General features: G+C 43.9%; 1 protein-coding gene across 1 annotated transcript in view; it reads left to right on the top strand.

The window, feature by feature from the left end:
• The window catches only part of Cdc42se2 (CDC42 small effector 2), a 68,974-nt gene that overhangs the window by 32,718 nt on the left and 10,645 nt on the right, over window positions 1-25,611 (top strand). The window contains exon 3 of the mRNA XM_032911763.1: window positions 14,406-14,710. Within this exon, the coding sequence (XP_032767654.1) occupies window positions 14,657-14,710 (54 nt within the window). The 5' untranslated portion in view covers window positions 14,406-14,656. The remainder of the gene's footprint in view (window positions 1-14,405; window positions 14,711-25,611) is intronic.

Raw genomic sequence — 25,611 nt, 5'->3', positions numbered from 1 at the left:
AATCTTCCACATATAGTTTATTATTTAAAAGCTACAAAAGCTGTCATAAAAGCTATATTATAGTCTGAGTATAAAAAAATCTATCCTTTCAAGTTAATATTTATTTCTGTGAATTATATCTAAAATGTAATTGTTGCTGCCCATTTTTTGTGAAATCCAGATGTTTTCAAAACATGGTATAAGATTTATCAGATGTTTTAGAGATAATATTTGTTGCTGAAGAGACAGCTCAATGGCTGTCTTTAAGAGAACCTTGGTTCAGGTTCCAGCACTCACATGGCAGCACACAGCATTCTGCAATTCAGGTTCCGAGGGATCTGATGCCTTTCTCTGGTGTCTGAGGGTGCACAGACATACATGCAGGTAAAACATTCATACACATAAAGTAAAAATAAGTATCTTTAAAAAGACAAGCAAATCCCCAGCTCCGAAAAAAAAAAACCAAAAAAAAAAAAAAAAAAAAAAGACAAGCAAGCTTCCTCTTCCCGTAACCAGCCAGAGCTTTTGTGTTCACAGGTGACCTGTGGAGATGGTTTGCTACTCTTGACCCAGAAAACCCCACAAAATCATGCAAATCAAGAGGTTCAAACCTTTGTGTTCACTTTAAGAACACCCAGGAAACTGCCCAGGCCATCAAGGGTATGCATATCCGCAAAGCCACCAAGTATCTGAAGGATGTCACTTTAAAGAAGCAGTGTGTGCCATTCTGGTGGTATAATGGTGGAGTCGGTAGGTGTGCCCAGGCCAAACAGTGGGGCTGGGCACAGGGACGGTGGCCAAAATGGTGTGCTGAATTTTTGTTGCACATGCTTAAAAGTGCAGCGAGTAACGCTGAACTTAAGGGTTCAGATGTAGATTCTCTGTCACTGAACACATACGGGTAAACACAGCACCTGAGATGCAGCGGTGAACCTACAGCGCTCATGGCCGGGTTAACCCATACATGAGCTGCCCCGCCACACTGAGACGATCGTCACTGAGAAGGAACAGACTGTTCCAAAGCCAGGAGAGGAGGTTGCACAGAAGAAACTGAAGAGACAAAAGCTCAGTGTGAAGTAAATGCAGATAAAGTTAAAAACAAAACAACAAAAAGCCTGAGTGAGCGCGAGTTTATTTAACACTGACATGGCTGCAAAAGCCGTCATTAGCTATGACTTGGAACTACTTGGCCACTTGACATTGGGTTGTTCCAAGGTTTTTGATCTTGTCTTAAGTATTTCAGTGAAGAATTTTTATCCATGTGAAGTTTTCTTTCTTTTGAGTTCTTTATAGATTACTATTGGTGAAAATTTAGGTTGCTTTCATAAAAGGAGTGAAATTCACATATATGTGGTTTGCCAGTGCCTTAGAGATACCACAGTCAAGGCAACTCACAGAAGAGTTTGTCTGGGGCTCGTGGCTTCAGCAGGTTAGAGGTTAAGATGGGGTAGTGAGTGGAAAGAAGTAGAAGGTGGCTGCAGCAGCAGCTGACACTCAAAACTTGAACCCCAAAAGGAGGCAGAGAGCAAACTGGGAGTGACACTGGCCTTTGAAACCTTAAAGCCTGTCCCCAGTGACACACCTCCTTGAACAAGGTCACACCTCTTAATCCTTCCCAAACAGTTCCCCCATCAGGGGAACAAGTAATCAAACACGAGCCTGTAGGGGCTGCTGTCATCTCAGTCACCTCAGACATTTCCTTGTCCCCTTCCCAGTACTGAGCACAGTCACAGCTCAAAGTGAAAGTGGAATGCATATGACACAGTAGTTGCCATTTGGGCTTTATTTATTTATTTTTTGAGCAGGTTGTGGATTGGTTTTGTTGTTGTTGTTTGTTTTGTTGTAAGACAGGATTTCTCTTTGTAGCCCTGGCTATCTTGGAACTCACTCTGTAGACCAGGCTGGCCTGGAACTTGAAATTGGCCCGCCTCTGCTTCCCATGTGCTGGGATTAAAGACATGCGCCAACACCTGATAAAAAATAGTTTTAGTATATATTTGAGCACAGCATTAAGAAAGACCAAGAGAGACATGTGGAGAAATATAGTAGAATGCCCTCCATGGGCTTCTCTAGAGAGGTGCCAAACATTTCTTTAATTAGAAGCAGTGAGTATTTTAAACTTGTCATCTTCCCCTGTGGGTTTTCATATTTGATCCTTTTTTATTTCTCTCCTGAAAATCCATGACTTATTTTTAATTAGTGCCCTCAAGAATCTCTCAACAGTTAAGTTTCCCATTCAGTCTTTACATATAGTTTAATGTGCTTCAGTTCTGTTTATAGCCTGGACAAAGCATGATGATGGGTTACGGGCTCCTGACAGTCATGGGCTCCTTTCCCTTGTACTTCCACCTCCCCTTTCTGCTGGGCTGTGGATTCCCACTGGACAGGGCAAGTCAGCCGAGTCCTGGGTTCAAGGAGCCAGTGGTTTACTTCATTCTTTGGACATAATAGTTGGTTCCTGACCACATCCGACAAGTTGTTAAAATTGAAGTGCTGCTTTAATTTTTTAAAAATTTTTATTACCATTAAGTTGTATTGAATCCTTTCCTGCCCTGTGTTTGATTCCCACCAACCCCTCACACCCAAACAGGATCTCTGCAGCTCTGCTGTCCTTTGAATTCTGACTCATCCTGACTGTCACTCGGGCACTGGAATTACAGACAGAGAGACTCCATGTCCAGCTCATTTTCTTTGATTGGTTTAAAAAAATTAATTAGTGTTAGTAAATTTCCTTTTAAAACAGAAAACTCCAAATATATTATAAACCTCCCCCAAAAGGAGTTAAACAACACTTGAGTTGTTTACACATACTAAAAACATTGTGAAAAGGATTATCATTTATTTTAATTTTCATAATCCTAAGAGGCAAATGCTATCCTTATCCTGGGAATGAGGAAATGGCAATTCAGATACATCAGGCGTCTTAATAAAGTCTAGCTCACTGCTACCTTAAATTATAGTTATATATGACACGTTGTGTCTAACAGTTAGATTCCCCCAGTTAATTGTATATAACAGTCAACAGCCTGTCTAGATGGAGGTCTTCTCTGACCGACCCTCAGAGTTACTGTTTGCGTGACTTGAACTTTAACCTCTGTCCATCAGGGCCTGTGGGCAGGAGTTCACACTAGAGTACGTTTCTCCTTCTGTAGCTTAGTGAGTAGCCTAATACCTGTGGGCTGTTTGTAAGGATCCTGACTGAGTCCTGGGCTATGCTGCCGCTTCATCAGACAAGATGGCTACATGACATGGTATGTGCAGTATGGCCAATGAATAATTGTTAAACAGTGTATAGAGTACTATCTAAATCTAAGTCATGTTTTCTTGATTTTTAGTTTTCGTGTGTGTGTGTGTGGTGTGTGTGTGTGTGTGCGTGCGCATGTGCACGTGCCAGAGGAAGATCATCAGGAAAACAGAAATTTCCCCCTTATCCCTGAGGCAGAGTCTTTCTTGCTGACTTTGCAGGTTAGCTGGTCAGCAAACCCCATCAGTTTGCTTGTCTTCACCCCCTCAGTGCACAGGTCACAGGTGTGTGGGCCTTTTCTGTGTGTGTAGAGGATCACCTCAGGTCCTCATGCTTGCACAGCAAACACTCTTATCCTCTGAACCCTCTCCCTGTTCCCTAAAAATGATTTTCTTTTAGGGGGACTGGGTATCACCACGTAGCCTTCAAGTACACAGTCTTGCCTTAGCCTCTGGTGTGCCATCACTCCCTTCTGACTGTAGGCATAGGCTGTCCCAGCCTCCTCATGACTAGTGCCTATTCCTCGTCCTGTCCCTCTCCTTCCCTTTAAGAAAAGATGGAGCGTCCACACCTTAGTGGCTTACCAGATGCTATGCTCTCTGTAGAAACTGCTTCAACTACAATGTTAATTTGGGTAATACAGTTGGATGCAGATTTTTGTTAAAAACATACAACTTAAGCCTGATGGTGGTGTGTGTACAGTCCTCACTACCATGGGGACGAAGGTGAGAATATTGCTTAAGCCCAGGAGTCTAGGTCAGCCTAGGCAAGACAATTGAGGCTAAAGAAGCCTCACAATAAAGAATGTAGGAGGGATGAGGAGAGAGAGAGGTGGCACTAGAAAGAGGATAGTGTTTCGAGTGAAGGAGTTTCAAATAGGGGGCTGCAGAGCTGGCTGGTGGTTAACTTACAACTCTGTATCATTCTAGTTCCACAGGATCCAGTGCCCCTTTCAGATCTCTCAGGCAAAACATTTATAGACATAAAACAATAAATGGAAAAGCAATTTACATTGAAAAATGTTTAAAGTAACGAAGAAAACTCCATATAGAGTGTGGTGTAATTCTGTTGTCACAGATTATTTTATTTAAAAAAAAAAAAAAAAGGTTTCCATCCAAAAGCTCATTTGATGGCCGAAATGCCTTATTTATTGGAGGAAAATATCAAGTTGACAAGTCTGAGGCACTTGGCACCAGGCACATAGGAATGGAGTGTAAGTCCAAGTGATCTTTTGTCTCTGGGGAGTAATCTGAAACAGGATTAAAGCTGTCCTCCACCTTGCCTTGTTTACACCCAGATAAGCCACTGCAGTTTGTGTTGAACTGGCTTTCACATCCCAAGGGACTGATAGGGACTTCTTTGCCTGGCCAAGAGGCATGGATTACACACACCACTCATTTGTGAGGCCTGCTCCGTTATGTCCTCTTTTGCTTGGTAGATATGCTAGGAGTAGCTCGATATTGAATATCATTCCCTTCTAAACCTTTATGCCTTGGACATCCAGAGCCTTCTGTTTTTAGAGGAGAAAATGTGACAAATCAATTTAGTATGCAGTTGTTTAGTGAGACTTATTAATTGATAAAGTAACCAAGTTAGATTTACTAGTTCAACTATCTACTGAGAGTTCTCTGTAAAATTAATATATGATGTGGATGTATAAATTATACATTTAAAATACCTTGGACGATATTAGGACCTTGCTATAAAAAGGAAGAATTAATTTGATTGGTTTATTTTCTCTGTACCTTGATACCAGTTTTGCTATATTTTCTCTTTTAAATATAAATGTAGATAGATACTTTTTAATGTGTTGCTCAATCTAAGAGAGGGAGCCTGGCCAGGACAGTCTTTGTCCATTCTTCTAGGGTAGCACTGAGAAAGCCAAAGAAGAAAATGGTAACAAGGGCAACAGTAGTAGCATAGCAACAGTAATGAAAACAGTTACTTAGGAAAGGTGTTAAACACACAGCTCTGCAAACTTCCCAACCGCATTTCTAGGCAGTCTGTATTTACTTACTCAATCCTCACATGGATCATAGAGATATGAATACACTAGTATGAAATCATTTCGTAGAGCAGCAAAATAAGATCTACAAAGATGAATTTTCTGCAGTTCTAAGCCAGTTTGTTGGACATTGCTGTGTAGCCCAGGCTGGCCTTCGCTAACACTAGCACTAGCCAGCTGTTACAATCGTAAACCAGCATTCCATGCTCCTTTCTAACCTTTCCTCTACATACCAGTGTTCAGTGTGAATGGGTGTATCCTGTCCATGTGGTATAATAATTCTAAGCCAATTAATTAAGTTAACATTCATACTTGAACTTAGGCATTTTTGTGGCTATCTAAACAATAGTAAATGCAAACTTTTTAGGAAGCACTGGGCTTACATAGGAAAAACAAGCCTCTAGTCATGATTAATTCACAAAAGAGTTAAAAGGAAAAACAGTCAAACTTCGCAGTGATAGACTGATTCTAAAGTGTATGTGGAAATAGAGGAGCCCAGAAGTAGGATGGAATTCAAAAACTAACAGTAAAAGCAGGGCACTTCCGTCCCAACTGCAGGTCTTACCTCAGTGGAGCTGGAAGTGCAGTGGGGACAAATTGGGCTACAAATTGGAGTATAGATACAAAATTAAACCTAGGAGTTCTAGAATAAATGGACAGTCTATGTGACTTTGAGGAATACGTCAAAATTTCTTAGGCAGAACATAAATCATAAAAGATAGAGTTGATGTATCAGAGTTCATGCAAGCTAGCCTCTCTCCAAAAGACATTTGTATGAAAGAAAAAGATCAGAAAAAAATACTCATGTATGGAGTGGACAAGGGACTTGTTCTAGAGTATATAAAGAACTTGGTTTGGGGTTGGGGATTTAGCTCAGTGGTAGAGCGCTTGCCTAGCAACCGCAAGGCCCTAGGTTCGGTCCCCAACTCCGGAAAAAAAGGAAAGAAAAGAAAAAAAAAAAGAACTTGGTTTAATTAAAATGGAATTGAGATTACAGTAATAGAACATAACTAAAATTTTAAAATGGGCATTGGGAATCTGAAGAGATCGGTTCTCACACCTAGGCGGTTCACAGCCTTCTGGGGCTCAGAGCTTCTGCACTCTGCTGTTCAGAGCTTCTGCACGGACATACTCACATGGAGACACATAACACATAGTTAGAAATAATAAAAGTTTTATCTTTTAAAAATGTGCGGTAGATCTGAAAATACAGAGCTGAGCAAGGTGTGTGAATATCAACAAATGTGAAAACATCGAATGAGGCTGGAAGAATGGCTTAGCAGCCAAGAGTGCTCACTTCTCTTGTATTCAGTTTCCCATGGCACAGAACCACATGTAACTCCAGATCCAAGGGATCTGCAGGTACTCACACGCATACAGCATTCACGCACATGGGTACATACAAAGATAATAAGACCCCTTTTAAAAGAAAATACCGGGGTTGGGGATTTAGCTCAGTGGTAGAGCGCTTGCCTAGGAAGCGCAAGGCCCTGGGTTCGGTCCCCAGCTCTGAAAAAAAGAAAAAAGAAGAAGAAGGAAAAAAAAAATGAAAAGAAAATACCGTTAATAGTATTAGTTATCAGAAGAGGGTAAACTAAAACCGAGGGACACTACTGTCCACTGTAACGAGTAAGGTGAGCCATGCTGGCCGTAGTGTAGAGAGTGGCAGGGTGTAGGGCAGTGGGACTCTTACACATCACTGTTAGGAAGTAAGGTGATAAAACCAGTTTGCAAAAGTGGTGGACAGCTTCTTAGAAAGTAAAACTCATTCTGTGCTTGAAATTTGATGTAGGATTTCTACTCCTATGTTTCCTCCAAAATAAAAACTCTTCACACTTGTCAGCATATGAACATGATTTAAAACTTTTAAAAATTTACATACATTTATCCGTCTGTCCATTCATGCATTCGTTTGCTTAGTGTGGATAGTGCCCACAGAGGCCAGAAGAGGGAGTTGTGTCCCCTGGAACTGGAGGCACAGGCACTGCTCAACATATGTGCTGAGAACTGAACTCCGCGAGCCATTTTAACCACCGAGTCATCTCCCCAGCCCCGTTAAATATTGAGCTTAGTCTGTCATCCATTTACACCAATCAGTGGGAAAGACTAGTGTCTAACTGGTCATTTCAAGCAGGAGTAAAATACTGTTTCTGTAATTGCATGCACTCCTCTCTGCTCTTTGAGACTAGTTCAGGAACAGTGGCTTCTTTGGGCTTTTGGTTAACCACACAGAAGTGGATCTGTTAATATGTGAGTTGGAAACTCCTCCAAGAGTTATTACAAATCATGTTCAAAGAACAGTTTCAAGCTGGGCACAGTTGCCACTCCTATAAATTTAGCATGTAGGAAGTAGACCAGAGGGCTGGAGAGATGCCTCAGTGGTTAAGAGCACTGACTGCTCTTCCAGAGGTCCTGAGTTCAATTCCCAGCAACCACATGGTGGCTCACAACCGTCTGTAATGGGATCTGGTGCCCTCTTCTGGTGTGTCTGAACACAGCTGACATTCATAAATGAATAAATCTTAAAGGAAAAAAGGAAGTGAATCAGAAACTCTCAAGCAGTCCTTAGTTTGCTAGTAAGTTCAGGGTCACTTGGGCCTCATAAGACCCTAACTGAAAAGGCTGAAAACAGGGGCTTGGGAGATGGCTGCGTTGGCAAAGTGTTGACTGTGCAAGCATTGGGGACCAAGTTTAATCCCCAGTCTTTAGTAAAAGCCAAAAGGGCACAGCAGTGTATGCCTATAACCCCAGGGCTAAGGGTCCTATCCTTTGGGCTCCCTGACCAACCAGTCTAGATGAGTTCATGAGCTCTAGGTTCTGTAAGAGACTACCTCAAAACAAACAAACAAACAAACAAACAAACAAAAAACACTGATGGTATAAAACTGAAGACACCTGATGTAACTTGGTCTTTCCTGCAATGTGGAAAACAAGAGTCTGAGGAGATAGATTAGTTGATAAAGCAAGGACCCAAGTTTGATTTTCCAGAACCCACTAAAAATATGGGGCTGGAGAGAGGGCTCAGTTTAAGAGCATTTGGTGCTGTACTAGAGAACCCAAGTTCAGTTCCTAGCACCCACATGGAGGCTCACAGCCATCTGTAACTTCAACTGCAGGGGATCCAGTGCCCTTTTCTGGCTTTTGTGGGCACCAGGTAGGTATGCCCAGTACATATACACACATGCAAGCAAAGTACTCATACAGAAAAGCTAAACCTTAAACATAGAACTGTGGGCACTGTGGCACCCCAGTATTGGGGTTTGCTGTCCAGCCAGCCCAGCCTGGGGTCATTCCAGGCCAGTTTGAGACTCTGTCACTTGCACACCCCAAACACAGAAGATAGCTCCTGAGGAATGACCCCTGAGATTGCCTTCTGACCTTTACATGCACATCCCCTCAGCCATGCATCCACACCCCCCCCCCACATAATGAAACATTAAAAACAACAACAGAAAGAACCTGAAAACAAAACTGTTCGAAACTAGTGTGGGACAGTTAGTTTGTGCTCCTGTTGGCTGTGAATGAGCTGTATTGATAAGTCATACCTGTCATTGGTTAATAGCTTTGTACTTCTGTAGGAAACAACTCTGGCATTTGGTGTAAGTTAGGCAACCTTTCCCCTAATTTTACCCAACCCTTCAATGTCACTAGTAAAGGTGTTCATCTTTACTTGATTCTTTGCATTTTCATTTCTGATCCTCATCAGTTCATTTGACCAACTGCTAATTACATTTACTGTTACTGTTTATATCTTATTTAAACGTTTGGGCACTTAAAAATAATCTTGTAGGACTAGATTGGTAGCTCAGTGGTTAGGAATGCTTGGAGTTCTTAAAGGGGACGTGAGTCCGGTCTGGCACCTGTGTCTATAGCTCACAACCACCTTAACTTCAGCTCCAAGGAATCTGGTGCTTTCTTCTGGCCTCCCTAAGCACTGTGCTCATTACATACACAGAGCAAGTGGAGAGGAAGAGAGACTGCAGAGATGGTTCAGTGGTTAAAAGTATTCAGTGCTTTCCTAGAGGACCCAGGTTCAGTTCCTAGCACCTAAAGGCAGCTCACAACCATTTGAAACTCTAGTTCCAAGGGTTTAGATTTCCTTTTCTGGACTTTGTGGGCCCAGGCCATAGACATGTGCATATACACACATGCACACAAAAACCCTAATATACATAATGTTTTTAAATTAAAAGACAAATCTTTTTTTTTTTCTTTTTTGTCAGAGCTGGGGACCAAACCCAGGGCCTTGCGCTTGCTAGGCAAGCGCTCTACCACTGAGCTAAATCCCCAACCCCAAGACAAATCTTTAAAAATACGTATATTGACAGTTGTATGGTGCACAAATGTCCTGGTTAACAAATACTTTTATAGCTACAACCCAGGTTTGAGAGATAGATCAGGGCTGGGGTCACAGCCAGTGATGGACTGCTCTCCTGGCTTTCATTCTAGCCCAACTGGGAGTCGGGAGGGGGGCAGAACATTGTCAGTGGTCCAGGAGTCTTTGTGCATCCTTTTCTGTTTGGAATCCTGCCCTTGAGTGCCCTCCTGACTGTTAACTTTACTTTGACCTATTTTTGTATCTCTAGACAAATATTGTTTAAACTGTTTTTGAAATTTGTGGCAATGGTTCTCTGTGTGCTGTTTTATATAATGCTTCTCAAGAATAATCATCTGTAAAGCTGTGATTTGTTGTTATTTTTATGAATATGCCATTTTAATTTAAAAAAATTTCCCCCTTGGGGCTAAAGAGAGGTTGCATAGTTCTACCTTAGTTCTGTTCCCAGCATTTACATTGGGTAACTCCTGTCTGTCTGTCTGTCTGTCTGGTGCGCACGCGCGCGCGCGCGCACACACACACACACGCGCACACACACACACATGCACACATGCACACACGCACACACGCACACACATGCACACATGCACACACGCACACACACACGCACACCACCTGCCCTGTAACACCAGAGCTAGGGGGTTTAATGCTGTCTTCTGGCCTCCACATGTACTTGCATGCATGTGCACGTGCCCCACACACATACACAATTTTTTTTAAATTTGTTTTTCTTCTTGATAGATTTCAAAGCTATTTTGTAGTTAATTGTGAGATGTGGTAGTGTGTGCTTGTAGGCTGAGTTACTTGGAGGTCGAGGCCTGGGAATCCTTGAGGCACAGAAGTCAGAACTAATCTGGGCAACATAGTGCCATCCAATCTTGGGAAAACAAAATAAAACAAAACAAAACAAAACCACCACCAAAAAAAAAAAAAAAAATCCCTGTTATGTTAGCTTAGTCTTGCATTTGCCATTTTTAATTTTGATGGCAGATAAGAGCATGCGGTGTGCAGTGCCTGTGTGTATAGCATCTGATTTAGCTTTCATTTAGATCTGGTAACTGAAACATGGCATTCTGTTTTATAACAGAAATCCGATGGGTGCGAGGGCCTGTCACTTCTCCACGCCAACTCTTCTAAATGATTGGAATACTTAAGCTTCTGAAAGTCTTCAGACAGCCAGAGGAATGCCGCTTTCAGGAACAGCATCTAAACTCGGCTGTAGGCATAGCACATGCCATGTCTTTACTTCAATGTCTAAATTCCTAGCTTTGGTACAGTGCTATGCAGACTCAGTGTTCCTGTTTCTGAACTGTGTCCAGCTCTTCTTTCCCTTAAGATTAGGCTTTAGGAGAAAGTTCTGCTGCTGTGGACCAGTCTGATGTTGACTTATGTGTGGAATGTGCAGGGCTGTGTCACTGCTGGGCTTCTGCTCCCCTGTGGATAGTTGGTCTGTTTTTTTAAGTGTAGGGTTTTGCTTTGGTTTGTATTTTGTTGGGAATTCTCATGTAGCCCAAGCTGGCCTCAAACTTGTTGTACAGTGGAAGGTGACTTTGAACTCCTAATCCTTTTGTTTTCTGTAATAGTACTTAGCTTTAAAAGTATAAAGTTTTAAAAATGGAACTATTTTAAGCAACTTTCAGCTCAAGAAGTGAATGTTACTATTAATATAATAACAATGTTGAATTATTTTGCAACAGATTCAGTATTCTTTGAAGATGTTTATATATAAATATTTTAGGTTCATACACCTGAAATAATTCTAAAAATGTCATTTGAGGAGGGCAAGCACACTGACATTTCCCAAGGCATCTTAGGAAACATCTTTGGTGTGGTGCTTTAGATTTTGGTTTTTGTCTTTTTAGATACAAGTCCAGGCTGGCCTCACACTCAGGGATCTCCTGCTTCTGTCTCCCTAGTGCTAGGATTAAAGGAGTGTGCATTGGCTATGTGAAGAAAACGTGAATTTGGGGAAATGTGGATTGGTAGGGTTATTATAGATGGTAAAGCAAGAAGTCATGTGTTAATTTAAACAGTGTAGCCATTTAAGACAAGCGAATAAAGGAGCAAAGGGAACCTGCTGGAAATGAGAAGTTAATATTTGAAGGTGGGTTCTAGCTGCTTATATATAAACCAGAATGTGTGACACGCATGGACTAGCCAAGTAACAGGTGTGACAGTCCTCGAGGAGCTCTGTGTCTATGGGCTGCACCATGGTGAGCAGACGGGGTTTCCACAAGACCCTGGCTGAGGCCTGGGACCCAAGGGCAGGTCGGCCTGTTTGGAGCTATGCTTCAGCACAAGGCACCACGTTACAGTAAGGACGATAGTTCTGCTGTGCGCTCATACAGTAAGGTGACTCATTCCAGAAAGCTAGAAGAGAATTTTCAGAGTTGTTACCGTAAAGAATCAGTGTTTAAGGCAATAGATGTACTTTTTACTTTACAGAGTGCATACACGAGGGGGTTGCCCATGCACACACGAATATGAGTTAAACTTTTTTTTTTTTGGTTCTTTTTTTCGGAGCTGGGGGCCGAACCCAGGGCCTTGCGCTTCCTAGGCAAGTGCTCTACCACTGAGCTAAATCCCCAACCCCTAAACTTTTTTTTTTATCCTTAGAGACTATATGTTCTATGTCCACCTCGTGTGTGTGTGGGGGGAGGGGTGAGAGTGTGTGTGTGAGACTTTGACACTTTGGCTCTCGTGTGTGGAAGTTAGAGGATAACTTTCAAGAATAAAGTCTCTTCTTCTGTGTGTCTTGATCTAAGTGACTAAGTGAAGCCCTCAGTTTGGTGCCAGCGCCTTTACCCACTCTCTTGTCAGCCTTATCTGTGACCTTCTGTTTCAGTATTTAATTTTTTTTTTTTTTTTTTTTTTTTTTTTTTTTTTTTTTTTTTTTTTGGAGCTGGGGACTGAACCCAGGGCCTTGTGCTTGCTAGGCAAGCACTCTACCACTGAGCTAAATCCCCAACCCCAGTATTTAATATGTTTAAAGTGCCCATTGGATACTGTGAATTTAACTCATTTTCTAGTATATTCCTTATACCAGATTTGGCAGAAGAAATAAGTAAAAGACTTCCTTTGATCTAATTAAATCTCAAAATTTTTCTCAGTTTCGACATCTCTCCTTCTTACCTCTAGACTTGGTTTCGAGAATGATTGGAAGGCTCCCCTTCCTTTGTTTCTCTGTTAGTTTGACAAGGGTTTCTGGGGTGGAGTAAGGAGTGTTTGTTTCAAGGTCTGTATTTAAATTATACCAAAGCTGAATTTCTCTTCCTCCAGTCTTGAATGTGTTTGCCTTCTGCATGAACTGTGAGGTCCAGGATTGTTTGCTCCGTAGCTGATTACGTTGTGACCTGAGCAGTCACCTCCACAGAGACCTCGTCTTTCCAGAGATGACAGTAGTGCCATCTCAGCAGAGTTAGAGCCTTTCTAGCATTGAGGAAATCAAAGGGAAGAATTTTCAAAAGTATGTCTGGTTAGGGTAAAGGATACTTAACCCATGCTATAAAATAACACTTTATGTAGCAGTTACACTGGTGAGAATAAAGAGAATTTTGCGTTACCTTTATGCTATTTAATTTTGGAAGGGCAGGGTTTTAATCTGATTAGTCCCCAGAGTTCTGTGAGCTGATGAGATAGTCATTAAGGGATGGCAGAGTCTATCAGTTTAGGGGGCTTCTTTGAGAGGTTTGCAGATACTCAACTTATTTTACCATTTGGGTCAGAAATGTTCACATCTTTTTTTTGTAACCAAATGAAGTCATCTTTAGGGTTTGGTCTTTTCATTTCAAGGGTGGCTTTTTTCTTCACTCTGTGCCACAGTATCTTTCTAAGCTTTCTGTTTTTCTTGTGTATGTTGCCTTCACTTGTTGGCTCCACTGGCGGTCGGCCCCTCCCTTCTGTGGTCTGATCGTCCTTTCTCAGTGATATTTGACAGTGCCTCTCTCTCTTGATTGTGGGTAGCCAGATGTCTTTAGTAAACTTGTCAGGGGGCTGTAGTTGCTGTGCTGCCTCCCTCTGTTGAGCCATCTTTATTATTCACGCTGCTGCTTCTCTTAGATTCTCACCATTGTCTCGGTCATGGCTGGCTGACTGCTACGGCTTCCTTGGCTTGCAACTTACATATCCAGTATTAGGGATCTTCAACTAATGTGCATGGTAGGTTGCCAGGAGTGTGAGACCATTTAATGTAACTTTAGGCCTCACCAGAGCAAACTTGTATTCAGGTGACACTGGTCTTAGGAATGACTGGAACCTCCCTGGCTCTCTTTCCTTTGCTTCTCTGTCAGCTGACAAGGACTTCTTGGACTCACCTTGGCTTGCTGTGGCGGCATGAGAGATGTCTCCACTCATTTGGGTGGGGGAGGGACCCTAATGGCTGGATCCACAGAAGGAAAGCTAACTGCTAGGTACGGTTCTATTTCCAAGGATGGGTAGTCATTTTAAGGTTTTATACCGCTTTACCTTAGAGTTCATTGATCCGTCAGGTACTGTGGTCCTTCGTGTCTGAAAATAGAGGACTCAGGGAAACATAAAAGGACTACCAGCAAGTCTTTGTGGAACTTAGTGTGGCAACCATACTATTTTAATTGGTGATTTTTAAATAAAATGCTTTTAAACTAATTCATAGTCTATAGTTAGAGAATATTCTATGAAAACAAGGATTTTCTTTTTCACTATTAAAACTTGACCCCCCTCGTGGTCAAGCCATAGCTTAAAAAATAGTTTGTGAAGTCACCGTGACTTGCAGTACTTGCCTTTAGGTAACATTGCTCGTGCTACAGACTTCAGAAGATGCATGGCTCCGAGGGTACCTCACTCACGTCTCCTCCTCTTCCTAGACCTGCTGCCGGCTCTGGACCAAAGCTGTTCTGTCCTTCCCACTGACTTGGAACCAGTCTGTAGAACCGGAAGCAGAGAAAAGAAGCAATCAGACTTCCCTTTCAATCAACTCGTGACATTTGACTCCAGAGACAGAGGCACAGTGAAATAGTTATCTGACGACCATCCTCACTTTGAGGGCGCACATCGTGGAGCTTCCTGTGTGAAGATTTGGAGCCTTCCTGGTGCTTGCTCAGGCCTTGGACTGAGCATGAGTGAATTCTGGCTGTGCTTCAACTGCTGTATTGCAGAGCAGCCTCAGCCTGTGAGTATCTGGGACACTTGCTCTCCGACTGAGCATGGGGACCCCGGGGACTGGCAGCAACTGCAGTTCTAGGACTCTAAGCATCCATAAAAGCCCAGGAACAGAAGCACTGGGCGTGGTGGCACACACCTGTAACCCAGCACTTGGGCAGGGAGAAGCTAGGGTTTGAGTTTGAGGCCAGCCTGGTCTATAGAGAAAGTTTCAGGCAAGCCATTGTTATGTGGTAAGATCTTGCCTCAAAAAAAAAAAAAAAACCAAAAGCAAACAGAGGAGAGTGTATTTTGAAGATAAACTGGGTGTCAAGAATTGCGCTAGGAACTTTGATCCTTGCACTTGGGAGGCAGAGGCAGGCAGATCTTAGAGTTTGAAGCCAGTTCAGAGCAGTTAGAGGTGCGTGGTAAGATTGCCTGCCCTGGTAGGGAATTGTTGTAGGCCCCACTGCATCACTGAGAAGGCAGTGGTTCATGGCACTGACAGATGCAGGGTGGGAGAAAGGAGGCTAAGGGCTGAGTGCCATGCTAGCCATTAGACTGCTGCTGGGAAGGTGACAGCCAGGTCCTTGTGAGCTCTTCCTCACAGCTCTTGTCTCCAGTTGTGGCAGGCTGTTGTTTCACGCAGTCATGCAGGTGTTATGTGACCCTGTGTGACTTCACACAAGCTGTACTGTCTGGCTTATGTCAACTTGATACAAGCTGGAGTCATTTGAGAGGGGGGAATCTCAGCTGAGAAATTGCCTCTGGAAGATCAGACGGTAGGCTAGCCTGTAGGTTAGCCTGTATGGTATTGTCTTAAGTATGGGGGAAGGGCCAGCCCACTGTAGTTGTTGGTACCACCCCTAAGCTGGTGATCCTGGATGCTATAAAAAAGCAGGCTGAGCCAGCCATATGGGGAGCAAGCCAGTAAGCAGCGCCCTCCATGGCCTCTGCTTCAGTTCCTGCCCTCCTTGAGTTCTTACCCAGAGTTCCTTCGATGGTGGACTGTTGTGGGAGTGTAAGTAGATAATAACCCTTTTCTCCCTAAGTTGCATGTGGTCATGGTGTTTTATTACAGCAATAGATGTCCCAAGACAAAAGCCCTATTTTTTTGTGTTTCTTAACCTTTCTATTTTAAAGGTTAGAAAACTATTCATCCATCTTTGCAGAGGCCTGCATAAGGTCATCTCTGGAAGGCTGGGATACAGCTCAGTGGTGCAGGGTTTTGGCCCAGAACCTGTAGTTCTCAGGAGGCTGAGTTACATGGGTGCTGTACATGGCTCTTACCCGTCCTGAGCTCCGTAGAGGCTGGACCATGTTACTTTGTGTCTTCACGACCCAATAACGTCTTAGGGAATGCATATACATGCTAGCTGCTTGGCTGGACAAGTGAATGTGTACTTTATTCCACAGTATAACAGTGTATGGAGAATGATGAGGATTAAAATTTAAATATACTTGTACACAGACTTTAAATTTGTCCTTACCTGGTTTCTAGAAGGGGCAAACATCTTTTCATACACTTCGTGTAAGTCTGTGCTTCTTTTCTCATTGTCTGTTAATGGTCTATGTGAGTTATGTTGCTGCTTCAGGCATGCTTTTCAGATTAAAGGTGTGTACATTGCCTGTCATTTCTTAAACATAATGTCGTTAGAGCAGGTTTTGTGGAAGCTGGTCTTTGTGCCTGTCACTAGCTACATACTGCCTTCTGCTTTCCCTTTAGTGACTTCATTGATGTGGCATCAACTCAGGGGTACTTTTCCATGCTAAGTAGCTATCCAAAGACACTTCATTAAACAGGCAGTCTTTATTAGTGACTCGAAATGTCACCTGTTACTTTCAAATTCCCGAGTCCAGGTGTCAGAGGGGCAGGGTTCTGTCCTTTTGGCACAGTGGCCTCTGCTACTTCGCTGCTTTGTTCTTTGGTTGTTTTGTCTTTGTGGTGGTGCTGAGATTGAGGCCAGGCTCTAGGCAAGTGTGCTAGGTTGGTGCCTGCTACAGCTGGAGTTGCTGGACTTCCCTGTTTCACGAGGGAAAATCTTTTCATAGTTGTTCCTTGTCAGGATATTGGTTTTGTAGTGTCCCCAGCCAGCTTGTCTGTAGAGTTGTCTTGTGTCTGCCTTTGGGGCGAGACTTCCAGGTGGGCTGCGTGCTCACCCGACTCAGGTGTTCTGGGGATCCAAACGCCGGTCCTCACTCTGGTGTGGAAAGCACTGTGACCACTAAGCCGTCCGTCTCCGCAGTCGGAGACGTGTTTGAGAAGAGCGCATAGTGAAGTGAGCCGTTTGAGCTCACTCACACCTAGCGAGGGCTTTAAGCAGCTGGAGCTTAGGCCTTTGAGTTATGAGAGAGGAACAGTAGAAATAGAGTTCTTTCTAGAAAGACTCTGAGTGTAACATTTGACATTTCAGTCATAAAGCTACATCTACTCCACAGTCCTCTTTACTTTCTGAGAACAAGTGTGCAGCAGACTGTGGTCGCCATAGTTGAAGAGTTGGCTTTGCTGTCGGCTTCAAGCACACACTACAGAACACACGACTGTCACCTCTGTCTCACAGAGCTGTGTTCTGCTGATCCTGTAGCCAGTGTCGATAGCCTTCTCTGACAGTGACTTGGTTACATCTTAGTTTTCTGAAGCATTTGTAGGACAAAGTGCCACGTGCCAGCTCTCCCACTCCTTTATGACCCTGCTTTTACACAGTCCTTGGGCACAAAGGGAAGAGCCTCACGCAGGAAAGAAAATGGGAAGCCGTTTCCTGCCCAGTGGCTAAGAATCTCTCGTCTCCCTTCGTGTTGACACAGTGCAGTCTGTAGCACAGTCGAGCCCCGGTGTCTCCATGGTACAAATGCCATTGCTGCTGTTAAGGTTGTGAACTGAGCTCACAATGCCCTGTAACTAAATTTAAGAAGTTTTATCAACTGCTTTCAAGGGAAGTGAGTTCTCCAGTTGCTGTGCTGTAGAATACTGGCAACTCCATGTCATTATAAAGAGTGGACACTGGTTCTAGGGAATCATTTCTGTCTAAACTGCATGGCTTCCTTTCATGGCAGGGATGAGGTTTGAGTCTTTAACAATACCTTGGGATTTCTGAACGAGCCTAGTACTGAACACACATTTCTGCTCTCATGGGCTCACTCTAGAGGGAGAGAGCTTTACTGCATGCATAGGTCTATGATGTCATATGGTAGTAACCACTTTATGGGCAAGGAGCGCTGGTAAAGACAACAGGGATGTAGGAGAAACAGAGATGTGTGCGCAGGGCCAGAGAAGGCCTTGGAGCAGGCGAGAAGCAAGGACTAGGGCCAGAGGAGTAAGCAGCGCTCATCCTCACGAGGCCACATTTTGTCGGAGCCTAGAGCCAGCAAAGCATGCGCAGTGAGAGGACAGCTCTGAAGCCCCTGGGCTGGGAGTAGGGAGACCCCTGCTGGAGTGAGGCCAGAGAGAGGAACAGCCTTTAGCTTTTCCAGGTCACAAAGCACGTTGATTTTATTCTTTGTAAAAACAACCTAAACAACTGTGGCGTGCTTGCATGTGTCAAGAAACTAGTGGGAGAACTTTTACACTGAGTAGTTTGAGTGACAGCCATGCTCACCCAGAGCAGCACCTCCTCAGCTTCAGGGCTGAGTTTGCAGTGTGTTGGCTCTTTTGCTGCTGTGTGTGGCTCTGATGTACAGTTTTAGTCCGTAATGCCGAGCCAGAGGGAGACTGCAAGTGACCGCCGAGCATCACCAGGCGTCAGAGCAGGGGAGTTTGTGGATTTTCAAGGGAAGTGGTTGAGGAGATGGTTGATGGACCACTTGGGTAGTATAGAAAATCTGTCCTCAGTGCAGCGGGAGAGCGACAGCAGGCAGGCCTGGCCCTTTGTGATCAGGGGTCACAGGAAGCATGAGTGGCTGCCGAGGTCCTCAGGTGTCATAACAGTTGTTCTGAAAACAGAAGTACCTGTCCTTAATTCATTTAATCTCACACAAAGTCATAATTATAATTTGTCTCAAGACACAAGTACATGAATTTAATTTAAGAAAAAAAGTCATCCTTATCAATTAAGATGGGGAAAATGGCCCTGTTTTTTTTTTTTTGGAAGGTCATTGAAGAGGACTGATTGAAATGTAATTGTGTGATTGAGCCCCCAAATTCTCAAGACTGTTAGGTGGAAACCCCCTGCCTCCTGAGTGGCTGTGCTGTGATGCCAGCAAGGCTGGATCTTCAGTTAGGGCTGTGCTCAGCTCTGGGTGGTGGTGGAACCGGTAAGAGACCACACTTCACTGGCATGCATTCGGATGCCAGATGGTGCCGTCAGTCTCTTCCTCTTGAGCGCACAGCTTCAGTGCTTTGTGTTCATTCTTGACATTGTCTAGAGGTGAGGGGGCAGTTGACCAGGCCCCAAACCCTCCAAGGCTGAGCCAAAGTAGACATTTCCTTTTTTTTTAGCCCATGATCTGGGTATTTTGTGATAGAAACAGAGAGCTGACTCATGCGTGTGTTTCCTGTGTGTGTATTTTGTGTACAAGTTCTATAATGTAGGTATGGAGTGTGACATTGTCTTCATTTATAGGTCCTTAGGAATTAGGAAGGCTTCGATGATTCAGCCCTGCTATTTGTACTCCTAACCAGTTAGGAGCTATTGGAGAGCAAGATACAGATTGGGTTCAAGATGGGAGGGGAGGTGAGTCAGAGACAGTGGAAAGCCTTTTATTTATTTAAAAGATAACCCCTCAGTGTGGCTAAGGCTAGCCTGCAGTGCTGTGTGGCTCACCTGGAACTTACACAGACCCTGGCTAATGGGTTTGTTTTTTTTTTTTTTTTTAAATATTATTTATTTAATGTGTATGAGTACATTGTAGCTGTCTTCAGACACACCAGAAGAGGGCATCAGATCTCATTACAGATGGTTGTGAGCCACCATGTGGTTGCTGGGAATTGAACTCAGGACCTCTGGAAGAGCAGTCAGTGCTCTTAACCGCTGAGCCATCTCTCCAGCCCCCTGGCTGCTGGTTTTTGAATATTTATTTGGCTTACAAAAAAAAGCTACTTTCTTATCTTTTAGTACTTTTTTTTTTTTGGTTCTTGTTTTTCCGGAGCTGGGGACCGAACCCAGGGCCTTGCGCTTCCTAGGCAAGCGCTCTACCACTGAGCTAATTCCCCAACCCCAGTACTTTTTTAAATAGGTCTTGATTCAGTTTAGATTGGGATCTCTCCTCCCCCTTTCCCCTCTCTTCCTCCCCCTCCATTCCCCCTTCCCCTTCCTCTATCTTTCCCTCCTCCCTCCCCATCATCCCCCTCTCAGGTACCCTCACAGCTACCTTATAGTTGTAATTTATAGGCACCTCGAATGTTACAGCTAAAAAACCAGTTCATTAGTATTTAAAGGCAAAATCAAATCCTCTTTGATTTGTGAATCTGTAGAAATTACATTTTATGCCAGAATCACCGCAGTGATGCTCACCAGTGCCAGGATGACCATCAGGGATGGATGTCGTTGTTTGGGGGCAGGATGTCTTACACTTGTCCCTTGGTTGGACCTGGCTCTTGTCCTGTCTGTGGTCCTTGCTCTTTAGTATGCTGGGAACTTGAGCTGTGGGTTGTGAAGAGTCAGTCTCACAGGATAGCGACAACTGACTCTGGTGCCATGGTGCCTGTAGCACTGTTGGCTGTTGTGGCTGCCACAGGGTCTTCATTAACAATGTTTTTACCTCCGTTTTTAACAGTCTGATGGGTAAAGTGAAATTCTCTGATTTTTCTGTTTTCTCTTTTTTTCTTCCTTATGACTACTAACGAGGTTAAGCTCCCTCCCAACACCTTTCACCCTCTCTTTTTTCTTTCTTATTTTTTAAAAAATATTATTACATTGTTTAGGGAGACGTGTGGCCGTAACACACAGGTGGCGGTCAGAGGACAACTGTGGGAACTAGTTCTCCTACTCCACCACGTGGGTCCCAGGGAACTGAATACAAATCCTTAGGTTTGGCAGCAAATGTCTTTACCTACTGAGCTATCTTGCTAACCTCTTTATTTTTGAAATGGGATCTCATGTGTCTCAGGCTAGCCTCAAGGTTACCATATAGCCACAGATGACTTTGTGCTATTTATTGTTTGTTTTTTGAGACAGGGTCTCTACAGAGCCCTGGCTGTCCTAGAATTCACAGAGATCTTACTGCCTCTGGATGCTGGGATTAAAGGTGTGCATCACCAGGCCCAGCATTGACCTTGTGTTTTTGGTCTGTCCTCCACCTTCCAAATGCTTGGATTATGGGTCCTGGGGTTTCATTTGTGTATGCTAGGCAGGGGCTCCGCCAACTGAGCTGTGTCTGCAGCACAAAGCGTCTCTTGATGTTTATTGATCAGTGTGGTTTTCTATATCTCATATTCATAATATCTGAGTACAAACTATTGGTTGTGTGTATATACAATATCCACACATGTATGTGTACATGAAAGCCAGAGACCAATGACAGGTGCCTTCCCATGTCCTTCTGTCTTCCTCACTGAACTCAGCTCTCTGATTCAGTAACATTAGTTGGGTAACGAGCACCAAACAGCCTTCTGCCTTTGCCTCCCCAACTGTAGGGTTATAGGCCCAGGTTTTTATGTTGAGCAATGGGGATCTGAACTCTGGTCCTCCTGCTTGCACGGCAAGTACATGAGTACCTGAGCGCCTCCCTCAGTGTATAGAGTAGATGGAGTTAATAGCTGGGGAGGGAGCACTCAGGTTAGAGCTCTTATAGTGTACAGGAGACGGCAGATCAGACTCCAGCAACACAACCAGAAAGACAGAGAACTAACAGATAGCCATCTTGGGTTATGGCTTTGTGTCTTTAAAAATGTTCTCTCACTCCTGAGTTATAAAGATACACACCTGTACTTTCTTGTAAAAGTAGAATCAGTTGCCATATATAATAAAAGCCTCTGAAGTGAATTCATTTTATTTATTTGTTTGTTTGTTTATTTATGGAGACAAAAGTCTAATTTGTGTGGCCCAGGCTGAACTTGAATCCATGTTCCTCTTGCCCCAGCCTTCTGGGTTTAGAGGGTTCAGGTGTGCACCACTTTGCTGGGCTTGGAAAACAGAATCTAATTGTGCTTAGTTTCCTGTGTGGTGACTTTTTGCCCTACAACTCCTTGCCCGTAGTTCTTTGTCCCGGTATGAGATCTATCATAGTGTGTTGTGGCATGCTACATACCTGTCTTTCTCACTTAGCCACAGGTACTAAAATGTGTCCACATGACATGTGAGTCACACTCGAGTCTCTTCATTCTGCTTTTCCTGAGCTCAGCATTGTGCTGATGTCATGGTCTCTGTTTTTCTGCTTTATATTGTCCTTGCATTTGTGAGGGCAGATCTGTCCTTTAGTTTTAAGTTTTGGCTAGTCTTAGTGGAATCTTCCATACAAATTTCAGTTTGTCAGGTTTTCTGGAAGACCTATTGAGAGTTCAGTTGAGTTTCATGATTTCAGTTCAGATTCATGAAACTGGATAAATATGCAGACTAGTTCTGAGAAAGCTTGCTCTCCCCACCCACCCATCCATCCACCCACTCACCCTTTTACCCACTCACCCACCCACCCACTCACCCTTCCACCCACTCACTCACCCACCCACTACTCACCTACCCACTCGCCCACTCATCCATCTGCAGAGTCTCATGTAGCCCAGGCTGGCCTCAGACTTCCTACGACTTCTTCTGATCCTGCTTTCACCTTCCCAAGTGCTGGGGTTACAGTCCTGTACTACTGACCTGGTTTTATGTGGTGCTGGGGATCCAACCTTGGGCCTTGTGCATGTTAGGAAAGCACTCAGTCAGCTGAGTGACATTTCTAACCAGGAAGCTCTTGGGGGTGGCAGTGGGGGTGGGGTTTGTGTTTATGTCTTTAATTCCTCCATTGTTCTCTATTTTTTCCTCTGACTCAGGGTCTTACTGAATCAAAATTAGGATCTTGTGTTGAATTCTAATCTTGTGCTGTCTAATTTTAATGTGCATAATACTGGTTTGTTTGACTATTAGATTATGAATCAGAGTGATGCACAAACTAGCAGTTTCTTGAAATAAAATTCCCCAGTTCCATTCTTCCACTCTTTGACCCATGGGCATTTGCAGCCTAAGGTCAGTGTCTTTGTCACTGATATGTTGCTGTGAAGAGACAGCATGACCTAGGTCACTTTTATAAAGAACAACGATTAACTAGGGCTGGCGTACCCTCTCAGATTTAGTTCATTTTCCTCAAGGCAGGGAGCATGGCACTGGAGCGGTGGCTGAGAGCCACATCCTGATCTGTAGGTAAAGAGAAAGACAAAGATAGAGGGGGGTGAGCAGACGAGAGAACTGATTTGGCATGGGCTTTTGAAATCTCAAAATCTCAGAGGCCCCTCTTGGCACACTTCCTCCAAAAGGCCACACCCACTCTAACAAGTGCACCCTTCCTAATCCTTCTCAAGTACTGCCACTCCCTGAAGCCTGAGTATTTAGTGTGGGTCTGTCGGTGCTGTTCTTACTCAGACCACCACCCTCAGCCATTCTGGCCTTTTAAAAGGCCAGAGTCTGAGGAAGAATGTATCTATGAAGCTCCGCTGTGCCTTTAATTTCAAGTGTGGTTAAGTATTAATCTAACTCAGTACTTCTGTTTATTGTTTTTAATAACTTTTGTAGAAACAGCACACTTCATAGCCTCATAGCACCCTGTATACTAAGTATTTGTGGGACTGAAATTAAGAATAATGAAAAATAAAAACAGTAGTTGTTGTGTTTTCCTCCCAGGTCTCAGATAGGTGTGTTTTCTGCTATAGACCTGAGTGCAGCTCAGAAACAGGATTACCTTTGGGGAAGGGCAGAGCAAGCCAGGGCTTATGGTAGCTCAGACTTCCCTGGAGCCTTCCTGCTTCATCTCCCAGCAGGCACTGCAGTCACAGCTCCATCTCCCAGCAAGCACTGCAGTCACAGCTCCATCTCCCAGCAAGCACTGCAGTCACAGCTCCATCTCCCAGCAAGCACTGCAGTCACAGCTGTGCGCTCCTTACCGCACCATCTGCTGCCACAGACACAAACCTCAGGAGGAAAGGCAGGAATGCCTTTTGATGAATGTGAAGAAAAACAACTGTTTTCAAATAACTTGAAAAAAAGCTGCAGCTTTCTTTTCCTGTGCCTACCCCAGTGCCTCACACAGAATCACCCAGTCCTGTCTGCAGGCCTGTGGAGAGCTCCCATTAGCTGACAGCTTTCATGAGTTCTAAAACATTGCCTGAAAGACTCCATTGTTGAAAGTCATCTGACCACATCTGGGAGATTGTCGTGTTTATTTAGAAAATACAGTGTGCAGTTACAGGTCCTGTTGTGTGGTGGCCCAAAGTCTGTGCCTTTCTTGGTCATGAATTCTTAAAGGGCCAAAGTGAAGTTGCCTCTCTGACACCAATAGCATGGGCTTATTTTCCCCTTGGGTTTTATGAAACTGCAAGAATGGAGAATCAGGCCTCTGCTTGAGGTTATTGTGGTCGGGTTCTGTCTCTCACATGACTGATACATAAGTACCTCAGAAACTTCTGTTTCATTCCTTTTAAACCAGTAACAGGCTGATAGAAAGGTTTAGAATGAAATGCTTATGGTACACATTTTCTGTAACTAAGGACACAGTAGAGATTAATTATCCAGAATTAATAACACATTGATTTGGCTAAGAGTACTTACTGGCCATTCTTCCACAGGACTTGATTTTAGTTCCTAGTACTCAAGTTGGGTGGCTCACAATGACCTGAAACCTCAGTTCTAAGGGATCTCACCTCCTCTGGGTACCTGTGCGCACACATTTGTACATACATGCATTCACAATGTGTCATGTTAACACATAGGAAGAACATTCTCCTGCTCCTAGTAGGTAAGGTAGAGTAGGAAGGGGCCTCAGGTTCAAGGCCAGCCTGGTTTGTATTGTTACTTAGTTTGCATAGGTAACTAAAAAATATGTTTAGCTCTCTTCTTCACAGGAGAAAGGACAAATTGGATGTTTTTAGTGCTTGAGAGAGGAGACTCCATCATGATAAACTTTAGTCAGAAAGGATCCAATTAAAGTGATCAGGGACAACCTGACAGTGGGGGTAAGATTTTCTGTGCTATACGACTCTAGAGATGTGAGGGAGGGTGGAGCCCACAGCACCCAGGGCTAAGTATAAATGTCCTAACTACAAAGGCAGGTGTAGGGGGCGGGAGGTGGGGTGGGGAAGGCCAAGACGGGATCGCAAATTCCAGACCAGCCATGGCTACCTGGCATGCTTCCACTGCCCCGCTCAACCACCAACCACCAACCACATGGTATTCTTCAAGCATAAGGTGGATTTTTTTTTTCTTCTCAAGAACATGGTATTAAAATTTCAAGACAAACACAGATGCAGTTGTCAGCAGCCAGGGGAATTCCACAGTTGGGCCTCAGCAAAGCAAAAACAGGAAGCTTGAGAGGGCGCTCGCAGCCCTGCTGTGAGGACTTGGGTAGACTCACTGTGTTTCCGGAACACTTCACTCTCACAGGGCACCTCATTAGCTGCCGGCCATGCAAATAATCCGGGTCGTACTTAAAATGCTTTTCATTCTGTATAAGGTCAGGGGTTAGAGGCACAAATGGGAACAGTTGTGCTAGAGTAGAGGTGGTTTGGCAAAAGTATCTTTCTATGGAATTTCTGCATCATTACATCATAGTTGGAGCGCCAGTGTCCAGTGATTTGGAGTTGACACAGAAGGCCTTGCCACCACCTTGTGAGCCTTGCCTTCACGTGCTCTGTACAGCTATCAAAGAGTTATGGAGTTAGGGGAAACCGAGCCGACCGAGATGAGATGATAGCAAGGAGTTCAGATTGATTTTGGTTTGCTGCCGTTTAACAGATCTCAGAGTTGTGTGGTTAACCAGGAGTGACTCCTGGCATATGTGGCAACAGCTGCCACCCTCAGAGTA

Source organism: Rattus rattus, chromosome 9, assembly GCF_011064425.1.
Source record: "Rattus rattus isolate New Zealand chromosome 9, Rrattus_CSIRO_v1, whole genome shotgun sequence".
NCBI lineage: Eukaryota > Metazoa > Chordata > Mammalia > Rodentia > Muridae > Rattus > Rattus rattus.
The sequence above is the reverse complement of the archived record's forward strand: the minus strand, read 5'-3'. Positions and strand labels throughout refer to the sequence as shown.